The 19,610-nt window shown below is 38.0% G+C and overlaps 1 protein-coding gene across 6 annotated transcripts in view; it reads right to left on the bottom strand.

Annotated features, from left to right (window-relative positions):
* The window catches only part of SEL1L2 (SEL1L2 adaptor subunit of SYVN1 ubiquitin ligase), a 123,520-nt gene that overhangs the window by 50,492 nt on the left and 53,418 nt on the right, over positions 1–19,610 (bottom strand). For all 6 annotated transcript variants that reach the window (XM_078444287.2, XM_078444286.2, XM_078444285.2 and 3 more), the window contains 2 exons: positions 11,304–11,406; positions 6,696–6,858 (listed from right to left, as the gene is read on the bottom strand). In XM_078444287.2, coding sequence (XP_078300413.1) covers positions 6,696–6,858; positions 11,304–11,353 — 213 coding nt within the window. In that variant the 5' untranslated portion in view covers positions 11,354–11,406. The remainder of the gene's footprint in view (positions 1–6,695; positions 6,859–11,303; positions 11,407–19,610) is intronic.

The raw sequence follows: 19,610 nt of genomic DNA, 5'->3' as shown, positions 1-19,610 counted from the left end.
ATCCTTAATATATCAATTAAAGTTATTTTTACATAATAGAATGGATTTTCTCATTCATAGTAAGATTTTTTGAACTACATAACTAAGGAAGTACATGCATCTGTGTTAAGTAATTCTTCTGATATCAAAATAATACATACCCATGAATTTAAAAACCTAGATAAATAAAACCCAGTAAAATATTTTTAAAAAGAAAATGATTACAAATAATACCACCATTTAGAGATCATCACAATTAAATTAAGTTTTAAGGTGATACAACGTGGATGATCTATTTTGTTATTCTTTTTTATTTTATTTTAAGTTTTTATTTACTTTGAGAGAGAGAGCACAAATGGAGGAGGGGCAGAAAGAGAGGGAGAGGGAGAGAATCTCAAGCAGGCTCCACGTTGCTGGCACAGAGCCTGAAACGGAGCTCAAACCCATTACCTGAGCTGAAACCAAGAGTCAGTTGCTTAACTGACTGAGCCACCCAGGTGCCCCTATTTTGTGATTTTTAAAGGAATGAGGTTTAACCCTACCTTCTTGTTGGCAAATTGACAAATTTCCTATCGAAGCTATTCATTGATATTAAGAGTGAATCTTTCTAATTCTGAATTTTTGCTTCCTGAATGAGAATCAGAAATAAAAGTGATACAATTTACCTACTCTCAGCTGGTATAGTACAGTATCTTAAAGGACATCCTCTAGTGTTTGACTTAGTTTTGTTTGCTATTTCCTCAATTTCCACCATTTTCATGAAGACTACTCTGTTAATTAACAGTTCTTATTATTTGGAAGGTATAGTTTCTTTGAAAATTAATATAAAAGACTCTGTTCATACTGATAAATGCTTTTGTTGTTCTTATCAGAATTTCCTTCAATTTGGAATTTTGTGGGATAAGCCCTTCAGAGTACGTGAAAGAAATCATTATGCCTTTTTTCCTTTATCCAGCTTCCCTTTATACATAGCCTGAAACTATATTTTCTCCTGACCCCTTACTACCACTTTATAATATGGATTCATCTCTTTTTCATTTTTTCTTTGTTAATCCAGGTCTTTGCTAGATTTCTGGCACCCTAGGCTCTTCATTTATTACACTTCATTATTTCTGTTTGTTCTTCGTTTGTTCCCCAGAGATAGGTGTCTTCATACTCTTCATTATCTATCTCTATCCCTCTCATTCTCTTTCATTGCCATTCTTAGTATATGTTTCCAGCTTCTTTACCCACATTGCTGTTGCTAAATTGTCCTCACAGTTCCCAGAAATATTTGCTAAGAGTGCAGGCAGGATTCCTGTACCTGGGTGGCACAAACAGCCTGAGAAGAAAGGTGGACACCCAGCCTGTTAGCCTATTAACTCTCTATTAGAAAGCTGTAGTCAATGTGGCCTGTGGCCATCCTAGTTGCAGTCATTGAACTAGTTGTAGCACAGAATCTCTTTAGTTGTTCTTTGTAAAAGGACATAAATCGACTTTAAGCAGACTTGCTGCTGGAAACAGGTTTTCTTATAGCGATGACAGGGATGACAACAAAATTACAGAATAGAATCCAGCAATCCAGCTGTAGTACTAGACCAGGGTCTTGTAAGCTCCCTGTTCATCCAGTTGTTAACAATTTGGCCACTAGATCATGGGGAGGTCAGGAGGGGAGGGGGAGTCTGAGTAAGGAATAAGAGTGTCCAGGATGTCAGGGAGAGCATGGGAAGTGCTTGGGACAGAGACTTTTTGCCATCTAGTATTGTAGCATTTCAATGAAACAGTTTGGTTGAAATTTGCGTATCAGGTCAATCTCAGCCTTTCAGGTGATGTTTGTCTGCACTCATATTCTATCTTCTTATCCTCCTGAGACCAAACACACACATATATCAGACAGATATTATCCCCATTTTACAGAGGAGGAAATTGAGACTCAGAGAGTGCTGGTCACAAGAGCCAGTATTGGAGCTGAGATGTAAAGCCAGGACTGACTGACTCCAAAGACAAAGCTGTTAGGACTAAAAGTGTTACACGACATTATTCATTAGTGTTCTTTAACATCTGCTAAGGGATCGTGTACATGTTGTTTGGTTCTTGCAGTAACCTTATAAAGTAGTGTGGCCTTCTTATCAGTTCCCTTTTCAGGTTTGGGACATCTAAGGTTTAGAGAAGTGACACTGAAAGAATGAACAGGATGGAAGCTCATTAGGTTGTAGAAGCTGCATTCACAAACTGTCAAACTTTCTGACTCCAGAACCCCTGTTACCATACCATACCACGCTGAAGTCTGCAACTGCACATTTTTGAGAACACTGTCCCAACAATGCTTGCTTTTCTCTACAAAGATGGCATGGCCAACAGACATGCATTTAGACCTATTCTTCCTGGCATCGGATTAGCACTCAGCCAATGACATTCTCCTACCTGATTCTCCTTCAAACCAATGGCAAGCATTTTAGGGTCAATTAACAGGGATTAGAGGATGATCTGTGGCTGGAACCACATTACTTAGAGTATGGGGAGTGATATTCTGAATACAGCTCTGATATCCATGTGTTTTATGTATGATTTATGTTAATTTGGAATTTATTTTCTGTGAGTAGCAGTTTGACTTTGTATCAAAAACTTTATTTAAATAGAGACAACTAAGTCTTTTATGTTGCCTATATCCAATATTCTAGACTGGGTAGAAATGTCACTTCTTCCTACAAGCCTTCCTTACCTGTTCTGGCAGAACCAGTTAGACTCTTTTCTGTGCCTAAAGCATTTTATACTGTAGTCTATCTAAGTTGTGCTGCAAGTAACCTCTTTGATCTCGGCTACAGCAACTTCTTACTAGACATGTCTCCAGAGGCAAGGGAAATAAAAGCAAAAATGAACTATTAGGACCTCATCAAGATAAAAACTTTCTGCACTGCAAAGGAAACAATCGACAAAACTAAAAGTCAACCAACATAATGGGAGAAGATATTTGCATATCAGATAAAGGCTTAGCATCGAAAATCTATAAAGAACTTACCAAACTCAACACCCAAAAAACAAATAATCCAGTGAAGAAATGGGCAGAAGACATGAACAGACACCTTTCCAAAGAAGACATCCAGATGGCTAACTGACACATGAAAAGATGCTCAACATCACTCATCATCAGGGAAATACAAATCAAAACCATAATGAGATACCTCACACCTGTCAGAATGGCTAAAATTAACAACTCGGGAAATAAGCAATGTTGGCAAGGATTGGAGAAAGGGGAACACTTTTGCACTGCTGGTGGGAATGCAAACTGCTGCAGCTACTCTGGAAAACATTATGGAGGTTCCTCAAAAAAATTAAAAACAGAACTACTCTATAACCCAGCAATTGCACTACTAGGTATTTATCCAAAGGATACAAAAATGCTGATTCAAAGGGGCACATGCACCCCAATGTTTATAGAAGTGCTATTGACAATAGCCCAAGTATGGAAAGAGCCCAAATATCCATAGATTGATGAATGGATTAAAGAACATGTGGTATATATACACAATGGAATACTACTTGGTGATGAAAAAGAATGAAATCTTGCCATTTGCAACAACGTGGATGGAACTAGAGTGAATTATGCTAAGAGAAATAATCAGAGAAGTCAGAGAAAGTCAGGTATCATATAATTTCACTCATATGTGCAATTTAAGAAACAAAACAGGTGAACATGGGGGGAAAAGAAGGAAAAATAACATAAAACACAAAGGGAGGTAAACCATAAAAGACTCTTAAATACAGAGAACAAACTGAAGGTTGCTGGAGGGGTGGTGGGTGGGGGGATGGGTTAAATTGGTGATGGGTATTACGCAGGGCACTTTAAAAAAATAATTAATTAGTTAATTAATTTTTCAACTTTGTTAACATACAGTGTAGTCTACTTAACGAGTAGATTCCCGTGATTCATCACATACGACACCCAGCGCTCATCCCAGCAAGTGCCCTCCTCAATGCCCATCACCCATTTTCTCTACCCTACAAACTCCCCACCCCTATCAACCTTCAGTTTGTTCTCTGTATTTGAGTCTCTTACGGTATTCCTCACTCTCTGTTTGTATCTTATTTTTCCTTCCCTTCCCCTATGGTCATCTGTTAAGTTTCTCAAATTCCACAGATGAGTAAAATCATATGATATATGTCTTTCTCTGACTGACTTATTCTGCTTAGCATAATACATGGAGGGCACTTTCAGGGATGAGCACTGGGTGTCATATGTAAGAGATGAATCACTGAGTTCTACTTCTGAAACCAAGACTGTACTATATGTTAACTAACTTGAATTTAAATAAAAAAATTAAAAAATAAATTGTGCTTCAATTATATGTTTACATTTCAAATTGACCCATAAGGACTGTGAACTATTAGTCTTTTTCTACCCATCAACTAGGATTATGTTTGCTACAGAGTAGGTGTCCACAAAACAACTAGTGGCTTAATTAACTAATTAATACTCCCACTGAAAAATAAAGTACCTGTTCACTAGTTTGAAAAGGAATTTGGAAATATCAGTTTTAAATATTTATTTATTTTGAGAGAGAGAGGGAGAGCATGTATGTATGTGTGTATGGGGGAGGGTGAGAGAGAACCCCAAGCAGGCTTCACCCTATCAGTGCAAAGCCCATTGTGGGGCTCTATCTCACAATCCTGAGATCATGACCTGAGCTGAAATCAAGAGTTGGGCACTTAACCTACTGAGCCAACCAGGTGCCCCTAGGAGATATCATTTTTAGTGCTGGACATGATGGTAACATTTAGTCTGTCTTGGAACTTTATATTTTTGATTAACCAAATATGGGTAATTAAAATTCAAAACTCTCATATTTTATTATAACATTTATAAATCTGTTTAATATTTTGTAAATATAATATTTTATATTTAATTGGGGTAAAGATAGTATTCAACGACTTAAATTAATTAAAATTATACAGATATTTAAAATGGTGATGTTGATCTATATATATTTATATGGCAAGATGTTTATGGCATATTATTTAGTGAGTAAAGAGGAGATTAAGAAATAGCAATTAAAGTATCTCATTTTTGTAAGAAAATTCTATATCATTATGGGAAAATTCTAGAATAATAATAATAGTAGGAGTAATGATAATATTTATATCCTTTCTTTATTATGAATGATTACAAAGTTCCAGGTATGGAATTAAGCGCCTTCATACACTACTTTAATCCTCAATTAATTAATTAATCCTCAGTTAATAATTCCATTAACTCATTCATCATTAATTGGTTCAACATTGAACATATATGTCTTGTCCCAGGCACTGTGCAGACTTATTAGAATAGAGCTGTGAACCAGATGGACATAGTATCTAGCATTCTATCATATCCTAACTCCAGAGGTGAAAATTAGGGATGTTGTCCCACCCATCAGGGGTCTTCTGGCCCAGGTTCTGGTTCAACAAAACAAACATAGAGACTCATAGGCTACATTTGCCATCAGTCTATTCAGGTGGATACAGCACAGGAATGATGGTCGCCCAGCAGGGCAGCATCAGGCCTTCCCTTCTGTGGGAGTTCTTGCTGCAGTTCACACAGTCTTCCAGCAGCCATTGTCTTTGGTCCTTCAGATGATGACTCAGACTCCAGGAGGTGAGATCCATACTGAGTGGGTTCAGGATCTTCATTCCTCAAGTAACGATTTCATAGGTACAGTGTCCAGGGTTCTCATGAGAATCACTACCACCATCAGGTATTTACAATTAATTTACAGTTTGTTTGCCCCAGTACAAAGGGAGTTTGCCAATCAGAAGTCATTGCAATCATAAGCAATGCTACTTAAAAACAACTTAACATTTCACTCCTATTAGATTACCAGGGAAACACAACTAGAGAGTGTAGAAGGGGAAAGGATTTTGTTAAGGAGGGATCTAATAAGCAAGTGGCAGAGTGAATTCAAATTTACGTCTTTCTGACTCCAAAGTCTAGCTTCTGTAATTTACTGGATGATACCAAAAATGATCTCTGGGAGGAAAGCTTTTTAGATAGCTTTTGCTTTCTTCTTTATACTGTCTGAATTCTCAGACTTTTTTTTTTTTTTGTAATGAGAATGAATTTCTTTTGTAATCAGAAATAAATATTTTTATTAGAAAGACTAACAAGATGAAAACAAGCTTTTGGTGTAGCATTAAGTGAAAGTAGCCAGAAACAAAATTATATATGCATTTGTGTTGTGATTAAGATGATGTAAAAAGAGAGGTGCATGAGGAAGAAGCCAAGCAAAAATATAAAGCAGTCCTATCAGTAGTTGAGTCAGAATGGTTGGCTTGCGAAGGGCTTGCTTTATCTATCTATCTATCTATCTATCTATCTATCTATCTATCTATTTTCCAGATACTTTATGAAATTATGTTATTCTTTGAATGAAATGAAATGCATTAGTAAAATAGAAAAGGAAATTTAAATGTAACTATATTAGGGGTTCAGAGTTCTCAAATTATTTCAAAACACACCCATGGACCTAAGATGGGAGGCTGAATTAGAGATCAGTTCTGTTCCATTCCTGACATTTACCTATGTAACTGGAAGAATTTGCCCAGGGCTCTTGCTATGTCCCTATGCCAATACTATTCTTTCAGTGCATTACAGTAACTTCCCTAGGTCTGTGTTCATGTGGTAGAGTGGGAATACTATTGCCCAACTCCTTTCACATGTCATTTATCTACTATGTAAGGTTTACTTTTTGTTCAAAACTCACATTTTGGGCTTTATATGATCCTTCTTTAGCCAAGGACTCATATAATTGGATAGCTGCTGTTATGTTTTGCATACCAAAATTTCCAAATAGCAAAGCATCGGCCATTTTCTCCATAGCTTTCAAGTTTCCCATGTTAGCTGCTTTGGCAAAGAATACATAGGCTCTGTTTAAAAAATATGAAGGTAGAGGTTTGATTATCAAAAATGAAATTTTCTGCTCCCTCCTTCAGACTACTTCTAACAAGTAGGACCAAGTTGTCATTGCTGCTAACAATAAAATTTAGCTGAAGTCCATCACATCTATAGACCAGTAGGTTTTTTTCCAGCCATTATCTAAGATGACAATTTCAAATATATCTGACAAACAGTGAAGCTGCTAAAAAGGAGAAATTTGCTTCAAGCTTATTCACCAAGTGAAGTGAAATATTGAGGCCCTTGTCCTAAAAGTGAACTTTCCCATGGCCACCCACATTATAGGAGTATTTATTTTACAAACTGAACTCTGAAATATGTAAGAATATAATCAAAACCAATCAAAAAATAATCAAAACTGGAATGTCACATGTAGAGAGCTACTATCATGAAAACAAAAGTCCCTTTATATTCTGAAATAATTTTCTAAAACAGAACATATTCTTCAGCACCATGTGGAAAAACAATAACCAAATAAAACGCAATGGTTATTAGGACTCTAAAGTCTGACTGCCTGGTTCAAAATCTGTGTCTACCACTTGTTAATGTGGGAGCTTCAGGCAAGTTATTTAATTTCTCTGTGCTTCTCTCATCTATGGAGTAGGGATAATAATAGTACTAGCTTCATAGGGTTGCTGAGAAGATTCAGTGAGATACTCCAAATGAAGTGCTTGGCATTAGTGCCTGGTACATAGTAAGCACTAAAAAAACTTTAACTATGATGATGATGACAACAGTAACAATGACAATTGCATAAATCCTAAAGTTTCATAGCATGGCAATTGTTCTCCTGTAATTTGCGGGTAAATGGTGTGAAAGCTTAGTGATAGATGCCATAGGATTGCCTTATACTGTATTTTCTGAGTCCCAGTCAGAAGTCACCTGGACCTGATGTGTATAACAAGTAGTGATGGAGAGCCTTTCAAGGTCAAAACTTGTGTCAGAGACAGAGAGTACTTTTGGGTTTTATTTTTACTTTTATAATTTCCTTTTTGGTACCGGTAAGACAAGAAAGCAACTTCTACTGGTGACCTTGATTCCAATATAGGAACAAATACACGAATCTACCATTACTACAAACTCAGAAGGATCAGGAGACTCAGCTTTATGTACCGCCTGTCCATGCCAATGCTAAACGAATCTGTTCTTGGTGGCTGGAGCAGGGTAGAATGGGCTTGGACTGAATGATAGCTACATAGGCATTAGGGTTCTGGATGCCAACACAGTGAATAGACTCCAGTGAAACAAAAGAAGCCAGAGATTAACCATAGTCAGAGCAAGCTGAGATTCTGGGGACCAGAAGGCAAATAAGACAGAAGGTCTCAAAGGCCAGTGAGTACAGATGTCTGGCATCCAGGGGCAGGCATGACATCAGGACACAGATTCCCTGAAGCCCTTCTGTCACATGGTTTGCTGCTGCAACCACATAGCCTGCTGGGATTAGAAGGGCACCAACATGGAACAGGGCAGAGAAACTTGAGATGGGCTGCAGGAGCCTTTGCTGATCCCAGGGGGCAGTAAAAGGTTGCAAAATCAATTCCTCTAGGTGTCTCTGGTCCCCTCTCAGGAAAGTCCAAGGTGACATAAGGAATACTAGAAGCAGGACCCAGGGCTGAGGAAAGTTGTTGGTACATTAGGTAGGATTAAGATCTGGACTGTAATCCCCAAGACGGAAAATGTAGGAGAAACTGGGCAGCATTAGCAGATCCCCAAAAGAAAGTTTAGTTAGGTATCTGGAAAATTTCTAAAGAATCTGGTATTGGATGCTAAGGTAGGTGCTGGGGAAGAAGGAGACTAAATGCATCTCTAGGATACATTAGAAACCTGGCGTAGGGCAGCAGCTTACTTACAAATCTTCTTTGCTAATGGAGAGTAATTCTTAATGACAGCTAACTCCGGCTGTCTCCAAGGCTTCTTGACTCCTGCAGACAGGTTTGTGTCTCCCTGACATATGCTCGCTTAACATCTTTACTTCTAGCACTACTGACCATTTGTAGCTGAATGAATTAGTGAATGAATGGGGTCAAGATGTGGGTGTCGATGAGCCAAAAGGACTGGTAGCACCTTTATCTTATACAAGAAGTGGTGAACAAGGAGGGCATAGGATAGAGGAATGAATGGGAGAGAAATGATTCCTCTGTGGTCAGTAGGGTGTTTTTTCTGTCCTCTGACCAGAATCTTAGAGATGGCTATATTAGATGTAATTGGCTTGACCGTCCTGATAACTGAAGGAATTTCACTCAGTTTGCCCACAAATTCCTGAAGTCTCTTGCTGTGAACAGATTTGGTTTCAGTTTTCTATCTACCAACTGGGAAGGGTCAGGGGACTCAGCTTTATGCACCTTCTCATGTATCTATGCGACTGCAAAGATAAGCTGCTCTTGGGGTGCTTGGCTGGCTCAGTTGGTGAAGCATGTGACTCTTGATCTTGGGGTTGTGAGTTCGAACCCCATGCTGGGTGTAGAGATTACTTAAAAAGAAAATCTTAAAAAGAAATAGAGAGAAAGAAAGAAAGAAAGAAAGAAAGAAAGAAAGAAAGAAAGAAAGAAAAAAGCTGCTCTTCCGGAACTCTTTAGCAAGGATAGGCTAGGCAAGAATAGACTGAGATTGAATGACACCTAGGTAGGCATGTAAGTTCCTGCACTGCTGGATGGTCTGCTTTCAGAGCTGGGGTTTCCTCCCATTCTTTAAGCCAAAGAGGAAGGCACCCATCAAGGTTAAGTGGATAGTTACTTGGGAGCTTCTAAGAGTGATTTTGTCCCTTTAGACTGAATCTAGGGTTTCCTTGAACTTAACAGGGTATACCCAGTGGGCCTTCATCTTGGGTTCATCTGCTATTAACCTGAAATCTGAGGGACCAGCCCCTTTCCAGAATTCCATTGTTCTCTCATCTAGGTGGGCTGGGTTGAGAATTCTTTATTCTTACTACTTCATTCAGTGAGCACATGAATGAGCAGACTTCCATAGCAGGCCAGATTGTATTTTGGGGGGTCTGATTTAACCCCATACTCATCATGATAGCGCCCAGACATGCTCAGCATGACACCCAGGTTTTGTAGGGGATGGTTTCCTTTGCTCTTATAAGGAGCTTCTAACTTTCCCTAGAGAGAGGTCCAACTCCTTTACCTCCTTTCTTGCTGCTTTGGAAGAATTACAGAATATTTTTGACCTTCCATTTACTCCTGTATAATTTGGGGATAATAATTTATGACTCTTAATATCATTGTGAGCAATGAATGATATTCTATACGTAAATACCCAGAACAATAACTAGCACAAAGAAGGAGTTTAATAAATGGAAGTTGTTTATAGTCAAGTGCCCCTTTACCCTCTATACTCTTATGCTCTTTTGGGAAGCTTTGAATTTTAAGAAAGAACTCAGGGGCTCTGTTGCTGCCCTGTCTAGGGTCAGCTACCACAGCACTGGGCTGCTTTCCCCGGAGCTGGTATGCCCAATTTGTGTGAAAATAGAAGATGTCTCCTAGTTGGAGGTACAGAGCCCATTCTTTTTATTATTATTGCTTCGGGACACACTTGTTTTCTTCTCTCCCACACCTTCTTCCTCTTACCATTTAGAGGACTAGAGATAAAAATAACAAATCTTTATCTTCTGCTTACTATGTGTTGGGCATCCTCCTAAGAGCCTGACTGCACTATCCAGAGCACAGGGAGGTTAAGTAACTTGTCCAGGATAACACAGCCAGTAAATGGCACAGCTAGGATTCGATCCCAAGGTTTTAATTAGAGACTTGAGGGGTGACCTCATGTTGCGTCCCTCTACTCTGGGGACAAGATATTTCTTCCTCCCCGTCAGACAAAGTAGACAAGGAAAAAGAGAAATGATGAACATGGAGTGAGACCATGTGGCCACAGCTTGGTTATGTCCCAGCTGTGTACTTGTGATCATCTCACTCACATCTTTGAATCTCTATTCTCAGCTGTTTACAGGGGGAACATGAAGCTCTTCTTAACTCATAAGGCTGTTCTGGGATATAATGGAATCACATACATGAAAGTGCCTTGAAAACCACAAAGTGCTCTACAAATGCTGAGTTAGGCAGAATAAAGCATTCTAAAACAACCACTCTAATTCAAATAACAGATTTTATTTTATTTGAAATACCTAATAAATAAAAGTCAAAACAGAATATTCTTGCCTGAATACTCAGATCAGTGCCTTAACTCTGCATTTCACTTAAAATGTAGGGACCACAATTTCATATACAATTCTGTTTGTTTAGGCTGGTAATTTGTAGGATTCTTTAAACATCAATTGATCCTTTTCAAAACAAAAGCTTATGGGCAAATAAACTTATTTGTTATCCCAATAAGCTTTTAACAACAAACGAGATTTTGAATTGTTCTTTTTTCTCAGCCAGGAATTTAAGTTGGCTTAAATAACTGGATAAAGACTTACTCTGCTTTTTGTTTTTGGCTTTTAGACTGCTGGAGAATCTTGATGCCCATCTTAAACAGCTGGTCTCCTTCATCTGTGAAATTTTTCTTTGCTTGCTTTCTTACTATATATGGGCAAACAAGGAAAAATAACATCATTTTTATGTTTTATATTTTATTTTTTAAAATTTATTTTGAGAGAGAGAGAGGGAGAGAGAGAGAGAATCTCAAGCAGGCTACATGCTGTCAGCACAGAGCCTGACATGGGGCTCAGTCTCACAAACCATGAGAACATGACCTGAGCTGAAATCAAGAGTTAGACACTTAACCAGCTGAGCCACCCAGGTGCCCCATGTTTTATATTTTTAAAATAATGTGCTGCCATATTAGTTTGGGTTTTTCTTATGAGGGGGTTCAGATGAACCTCCCTAATATGTGCCATTTCGGCATGTGGATTATTTTGAGCTGAAGACATTCAAGGCTGGAAAGACTCAAGAAGAGCTTTTTACCTCCCCCTTAACTGCCCATAAGAATTTAGATAGAGGGCCGGGTCCAGGAAGATAGCTATCACCAGAGATAACTATGCAGAGTATGGGCTAGGTGTGGTAAGATAGGGGAAGTTGGTAGGTCATGTTTGTTCAAATTCCTCTCTGTCCTATTGTCTCTACATGGCATGAAAATCATTTGTTTATCAAACATTTGCTCTTCCCATCTTCCTGTGAATTGTCTTCCTTCCCTTTGAAGCCCTAGTCCCTTACTTCCTCAGGATGGTTTATAAGCCTTACTCACCCATATAAAATTAGATTTGTTTTTCTATTAATTTGACTTATGTCAATTTAATTAAAAAACCAACCGAAAAAACCTCCTTTCCTCCTTTACACTCTCCTTATTTTTTAACCTCTGCATTTCAAGATCACCTTGGTTTTGTCCAGAAGATAAAAGCTGTCTACAAAAGTATCCTCTTCCTGTCTTTTGTTAAAGCGTCTGGAGGGTGGAGGAGATAGAAAGATGCTTCTGATGGTAGGAAGGAGAAAGACGCTCCCCAGTCTGGGAAAGCGATGCAAGGTTCCACAAGTACAAAGCAGGACAGAAGGTCTTCAGGGAAGGGGCTGCTTGGTGTACTCTAAAGAAATGATCTGAGCACCAAGGTCTCATCTTGCAGACTCCCTTGTCTGAACATGGCCCATAAACCTTAGAGCTATAAGATTCCAAGAGAATATGAGGACCGACAAATGGACATCGCCTAGATATCCAATGTGCATCTAGGATTGGAGGAGAAAATCTCCCTGAAAATTTTGCTCTGCCCAAGGCTCCCTCCTCCTCCCCAACAACCTTTCTGAGACTTTGGGGAAAGCACACAGGGAGAGTACCAATAACAACTTGCTGTGTTGGGAAGAGGGCTCAGAATTAATTTTATAGGATTTAAATAAAGAAATGGAATTTTACCTGCTACAATAATATTTCTCAAAACACTTATATAACACTTCACAATTTTCAAACCATTGTCATCAGTTTACAGATGCAGAAAGCTATTTGGAGGGAGAGTCAGCTTTACAGCTCCAACTACACCCACACAGTGCATGTGCACATGTGCAACACACACACAAACACACACACACACACACACACACTCACACTCACACTCCCTTCCACATCACAGTGCCTCTTGAAGTCCATTATGACACTCAGTGAAACCTCTGATTAGGTGAACCATGCCTGAAACCATTTAAAAAGAGAGGCATTTTGAGGTTTGATGCCTCATTAACAAGACTACAAAAATCTTTAAGTGGTTCCTGTTTTTCTTCTCCCTGACAAACCATCAGAGTTCTTCAATTTCTTTTTTAAATTACAAAAATTGTTTTAACTTAAAAGTTAATTTGCAATTATTTCGAATGCTTCAAGGTATCCAATCAATTCAGTAACACCAGACACTTTTAGTATCTAATTTCTGCTTTGAGTTGTATGTTATCTATAATCATGACTAAAGAGGAAAAATAATGGGGGAAAAAACCTACCAATCTTTGATTTGAATAGCAATTTCTCCTATTATCATGCTTTCAAAGAGCAAAAATCCATTTTGAAAGGCTGACTCTGCATGCACATACATATGAGAAATGATACACCACTACAGATTTCCACCCATGGCTTTTACTTCTATTTGTAATTCTATTTTTGACTTCCCAAATGTACTGAAATAACAGTTTTCTTTACAATAAGAGGGCTCAATTATCAAATAAAATTCTCTTGACAACACTTTAATTTCCTTTTTATGGTTTAACAATTTCCAAATCTGGGGAAAGCATAGTCAGGAAATGACTCGAGGATATTATTCTGAACTTGACGTAAAGAACCTTCCTGAATCCAGAATCTTCTTCTTCTTCTTTTAAGATAATTTTTGAAGTTTATTTATTTATTTTGAGACAGAAAGAGGGGAGGAGAGGTGGTGGGAGAGGGAGAGAGAATCCCAAGCAGGCTCCCTGCTGTCAGCACAGATCCCACTGTGGGGCTTGATCTCATGAACTGTGAGATCATGACCTGAGCCAAAATCAAGAGCCAAAAATCTGCCCAATCGACTGAACCACCCAGGTGCCCCAAATCTGGAGTCTTCTCAACAGCCAAATAGTGGATGCCTGTTGTTCTTTCCTGATAAGGGCTCGAAGCTAACCTGAGTGGTGGTAGGAATGAGCATCAGGAGTAAAAGAGGGCAGAGTAGGTGTGCCAGAGAGCAGCAAGTATGGGAAGTACTTCAACTAGATGAATTTGTATTTCAGTGTTTGCCAGAGACATAATTTATAGAAAGTTCTTGACATGTTATTACATCTGCAGTTAATTATCATTTCATACCTAACTTGAATACTGTTATGGGCTGAATTGTGTCCCCCTAAATTCATATGTTGAGTGTATCTCAGAATGTAACTTTATTTGGAGATAAGGTGTTTAAAGAGGTGATTAACTTAGAATGAGGCCATTAGGGTGGGATCTTAATCCAATATGACTGGTGTAACTATAGGAAGAGAAAGAGACATCAGGGAGATGCAGGCACTAAGACCATGTGAGGATACACTGAGAAGCCAAGGAGAGATGCCTTAGAATGAAACCAACTCTGTTGGCACTTTGATCACAAACTTCCAGCCTCCAGAACTGTGAAAAATAAATTTTTGTTGTTTAAGCCACCTTGCCTGTTGTATTTTAACATGACCTCCCTAGCAAACTAATACAGATGCCAACTCTGGATTACATGGAAAACAAGCTACTCTTTCTTCCTACTGGAAGGGATGCACCCAACTCAGCTTCCTATCAGATCAGTGGCTACCTTCTAAAAATAGGAGGGCATATAATTTCTCATTGGCTCCCAAGGTCTCCAGGTGCTGGACATCTGACTTGCCCAGGCAGCTGGGTGCCCAAGTAGTCCACCTCTGACAAGGTCATTTTATCATGATTATATTCTAGGTAGGCAGTGTAGTAGGTCCAGCAATCCCAGCAATGTGTCCAGCATTCCATGTGTCCAGCAATCCCAGGACCCAGCTCACCTCTCTGTAAGATGATGGGAGAACTGGAATTCTATGCGTTCTCTTGCTGACCCTTCATCTATAAAATTCTCTAATCAAGTCTATTCTTTAATCCCTATAACCTGTTTTTGTGGCATTCAAGAAAAATCCTCTTGTTGATAATGAATTCCAAAGCAAAGCTTTGGAACAAAAAGAGCTCACTTGCTTGCTGCAGATATTAATGGAAAAGGAAAGAGCTGGAAACAACTTAATCTCTGTCATTCATACATTTACTTGTCCATTTAATTGGTATGAATGAATATTTATCATGTGTTAGACACAATGCTAGATATTGTGTTTCCAAAGATGATGGAGACACTGTTTGAGCCTGGCAGTGGAGATAGACATGTTTGCCAAAAACTACAATGCCATGTGGTAGGCACTCTGTAATAAGGCACTATGAGAGCATAGGAGCCTCCTTTGTAAGCAACAGAAACCTAATATTATTGACTTAAGCAAAAGCAACTTATTGGGAGGCCACTGAAACTCATAAACTCACTGGGGTAGGTCTCAGGAATCAGAGCTTTCTAGAAGCAGAGACAGATGTTGCTATAGGACTGGATTGAAATCCAGTCCTTTTAGGATCTTCCCCTCTTTGCTCCAGACTCCATGGCAAGTATAATGGGTCTATTCAGGGAAGACAAAGGTTCTCATTACATTCCTGTAAGAATATATCCACTGGGGAAGACTTAATTCCTTAAAAAGAAATTGAGAGGGTGAGAAAAGTAAAATGGATGATCAGAAGCGACCAAACAGCAAATGCCCGCTCGGGCACTGGACTCTTGCTAAGGGAAATAAAAAAAAATCTTCACAGATGAAAAGACACTTCAGATAGTTCTTGAAAGGAGGGTAGGAGTTTGTTGGGCCAAGAAGATGAAACTGGCATTCCATTTGGAGGAAACAGTCTATGCAAATGAACCAATGAAACAATGATGGGGGGGCAGTGTATCTTAAATGAAGAATGATGGTTTGAGAGTCATGTTTGGTCATGTGGTCCAGACTGGTGATGGGAGTAAGTGATATTGAGGGGAGTGGACAGAGGGCTGAGAAGGGAGTGGGGAGAGGGAACAGAGGTCATTGTGAAGGTGAAGGCAGGTTTGATATGGGAAGAGAAAGAGCAGAAGTGGCAGGAAGTTGGCTCTGATCAGACAGAATTATTTTGGAGTTTGAAATTATATTGATGAAACAGGTCTATATGTGGCTGGTAAATGACTGAGGAGAAACAGAAACAAAGATTACTGGAATTGTGGAAGTCTAGCAAAAAGGATAAGGTCTTCAACATGGATAGTTAGCCCCTGCAGAGTGCTGGTGGCCTGTAGCCATTGACTGACTGATGTAGGGGTAACAGCGTAACCCCTTGCCTACAGGGAGGGGGAAATCCTCTAGTGTTATTCACTTGTAAAGCCCTAAACTTCTCCTGAAACCCTATCTTTGCCCAACTCCTTCTCTTGCCCTATCCTGTATTCCTCACTCTCTTCTATGTTTCACCACATCTAGAACTTTAACATTTAAATTTAATATTTAAATTCAAATAAATAAACAAATACCATTTAAGTCATCTTAAAAAGCAAAGAGAAAAATATTTGTATGCCAAATTATAGTTATATTAAAAATGACATGAAGGATCATTGAGAGTTAAAGGAATTAACAATTAAGCTAGGAGATGGATATCTTTTAGTCTGACTAAAAACCAGGTGCTTTCAGCATTAAAATGATACAAGGAGATAAAAATGGGAAGTTCTTTCCCTTGCAGAAAATCTTGCCTACACAGACACTGCATCCTTCTTATTTAATTTCAATTGTATTTAATATAAACCAACTTTAGTTTCTGATTTTCTGAATAATGCATCAGAAGAGCTCTTCACATTTGCCCTTAATGTCTGCCAGGAAGATACAATCCCAGATAAGGAGGGAGAATAATGATCCATTACTAAAAATAACATTCCATCTAAGAAACAATGACTCAGCAAAGAGTTTAGTCAGATAAAGATGTGATCAACTCAAATGCACTTGGATAAGAGCACAGATATTTATAATAATCAAGTTTATTCACACTGTCCCCAGATCATTGTTGCCAAACATAAATACCTTCAGTGGTATTGCTAGGAAATGGCATACAAATTGTGTTGTAAGTAGAAAAACATTTTCTCCTCAAATATCTACTAAGCAAAACTTGAAATAACAAGGATTCTGACTTTCAAAGATTAATTCACTACCCCAAACTTTTAATTTAGCAGAAAGAAATATGGTTTATAAAACAAGTGAAGAACCAAAAACAATAATTATTATATTATAATAAAAGCTAACATTTATAAAGCACTTAGTCCCCAAGCAGTTTTTTCACTGTGAGAGGAGGGAGCTATTATCATTCCTGTTTTACAAATGAGGTGATACAGGCCCAGAGAGGTTAAGTAACCTGTCCAAGGTCACACAGTTAGTCCCTGATAGGCAAGAATTCAAATGTAGGCAGAATGACTGCACAGTCTGCTCATACTATTTGTCAGAGCTACACAATATGCAGAATTATGTGAGGAACACAAATTTACTATCAATTACTGAAAAATTTGAAAAATGAGTTCAAAATACACTTAAAAATAAATGTATTGTAATTGAAGTATTTTAAATGATGAATTTATTTATAGTAATACTTCTTTTACCTGACATTATTATTTTTTTAATGTTTATTTATTTTTGAGAGAGAGAACATAAGCGAGGGAGGAGCACAGAGAGAGAAGGAGACACAGAATCTGAAGCAGGCTCCAGACTCCTAGCTGTCAGCGCAGTGCTGGACACAGGGCTCAAACTCATGAACCGTGAGATCATGACCTGAGCCAGAGTCGGACACTTAACCAACTGAGCCACCACAGTGCCCCTTTCAGACATTATTAAGAAATGTGTCCATATAAATAATTTTTTCCCATTAGATGAGTCATATCCCTTTTTATTTTGACTGTTTTCTGATGGAAATGTGTCTAAAAAGTATACAATATATTCCTCCGCCTCCCCCAACAAAAGATAATGAGCATGATTTAACCTGGCGATGATTTAGAGCATCATTATGCACACCTGACCATATCCAAACTAGTTGATTTAGACATCATTACTTCAGACTGTGCTTGTAGGAGACCTTGGATAATGGAAAGCCCTTCAGCAATGAGTGGGAGCAAAAGGGACAAGAGAAAGATGGTGACAGGCTGTATTCAAGGCCCTGTGAAGGGTTAAGAGTGCCTGCTGGCTGGCTTAATAGTTAGCTGCACTTGCTAATTTGCAACACCTTACATTACTGTTTCCCAAAGCATACATGAGAAAATTGTAAGTGGTACACACACAAACTTTAACATTTTGATAGTTAATATACTTGGTATACATTCATCTATAGATTCTATTTGTAGCAAGTGGCACATCTATAGATTCTATTTGTGGCAACTAATTTTCATTTTTTTCTCAATTTTTTTCTCTGAAAAATTAACCATGAAATATTTAGGACATACAAAAAATCCAGAAAGGAAAACATACTTCAACATAACATTCCCATTTCACATAGTTTAACAGATGGTAACATTTGCCCTGTTTGTTTTAGGTATCTCTCTAAGGAAACAGAATGGAACAAATACACTCAAAGCCTCCTCCCAACATAATCCCAGTGTTCTCTCTTCAGAGGTAGCTGTTGTTCTGAAGTTACTATGTAGTCCTTTTACTACATATATGTACCCAATATTATTTCTATACTGTAAAACCATACATATGTATATGTATATATGTATATATAATATACATATACATGTATATACATGTATATGTATATTATATATACATGTGTATATATATATATATATATACACATGTATATATATATATACTTTTGCAATTTGCATTTTTACCTTTTGAGATTTATCTGTCAAGTAGGCTTCATTAATTCATTTTAACCAGTGCCAATGGTCAAAATTCTTTGTATGACTAAACCAGTTTATCTATTTATTCCTCCATTATTTACCCTACCCATTCCACAGATATTAACTTTTTCCACTTGAATGCTACAAAAACCAGTTCTGCAATGAAAATCCTTGCACACATATTCTCATACAGATATGTGAGAATTTCTGTAGGATATATTTCTAAAAGTACATATGCCAAGTATAGCATATAAGCATCTTAAACTTTACTAGATATTACCATTTTGCGCTTCAAAGAGGTTGCACCAAACATACATTCCCAACAGTGATGTATAAGAGTTCTCATTTCCTTAAATTCTGGGTTGCTTAGGGGTTATCTGATCTTTTAATCTTGCCTATCAATGTGAAATGATAAATCTTTATCAAATTTGAATTTCTGCAGTTACTAGTTAAGTATATTTATTGGTTTTTTTTTCTAGGAATAGTATCCTTTGTTCAGTTTTTAAATTTTTTAAAAAATATTTATTTATTTGAGGGAGAGAGAGGGACAGAGTGTGAGCAGGGGAGGGGCAAAGAGAGAGGGAGACACAGAATCGAAAGCAGGCTCCAGGCTGCAAGCTGTCAGCACACAGCCCAACGTGGTGCTTGAACTCCTGAATTGCAAGATCATGACCTGAGCTGAAGTTGGACGCCTAACCAGCTGAGCCACCCAGGTGCCCCTTTGTTGAGTTTTCTACTTGTTTTTCCTGTTGATTTGTAGGTGTTTTTTATACAACCAGTTCTTTCTTGGCTCTATTTGTTACAATATCTTCTTTTAACGTGTGGGTTCTTTTTCACTGTATAATTAAAAATACCTATTAAAACTTTTAACTTTAAGGTAGTCAAATT

This window comes from Panthera onca, chromosome A3 (genome assembly GCF_046562875.1).
Source record: "Panthera onca isolate mPanOnc1 chromosome A3, mPanOnc1 haplotype 2, whole genome shotgun sequence".
In the NCBI taxonomy this organism is placed as follows: Eukaryota; Metazoa; Chordata; class Mammalia; order Carnivora; family Felidae; genus Panthera; species Panthera onca.
The sequence above is the reverse complement of the archived record's forward strand: the minus strand, read 5'-3'. Positions and strand labels throughout refer to the sequence as shown.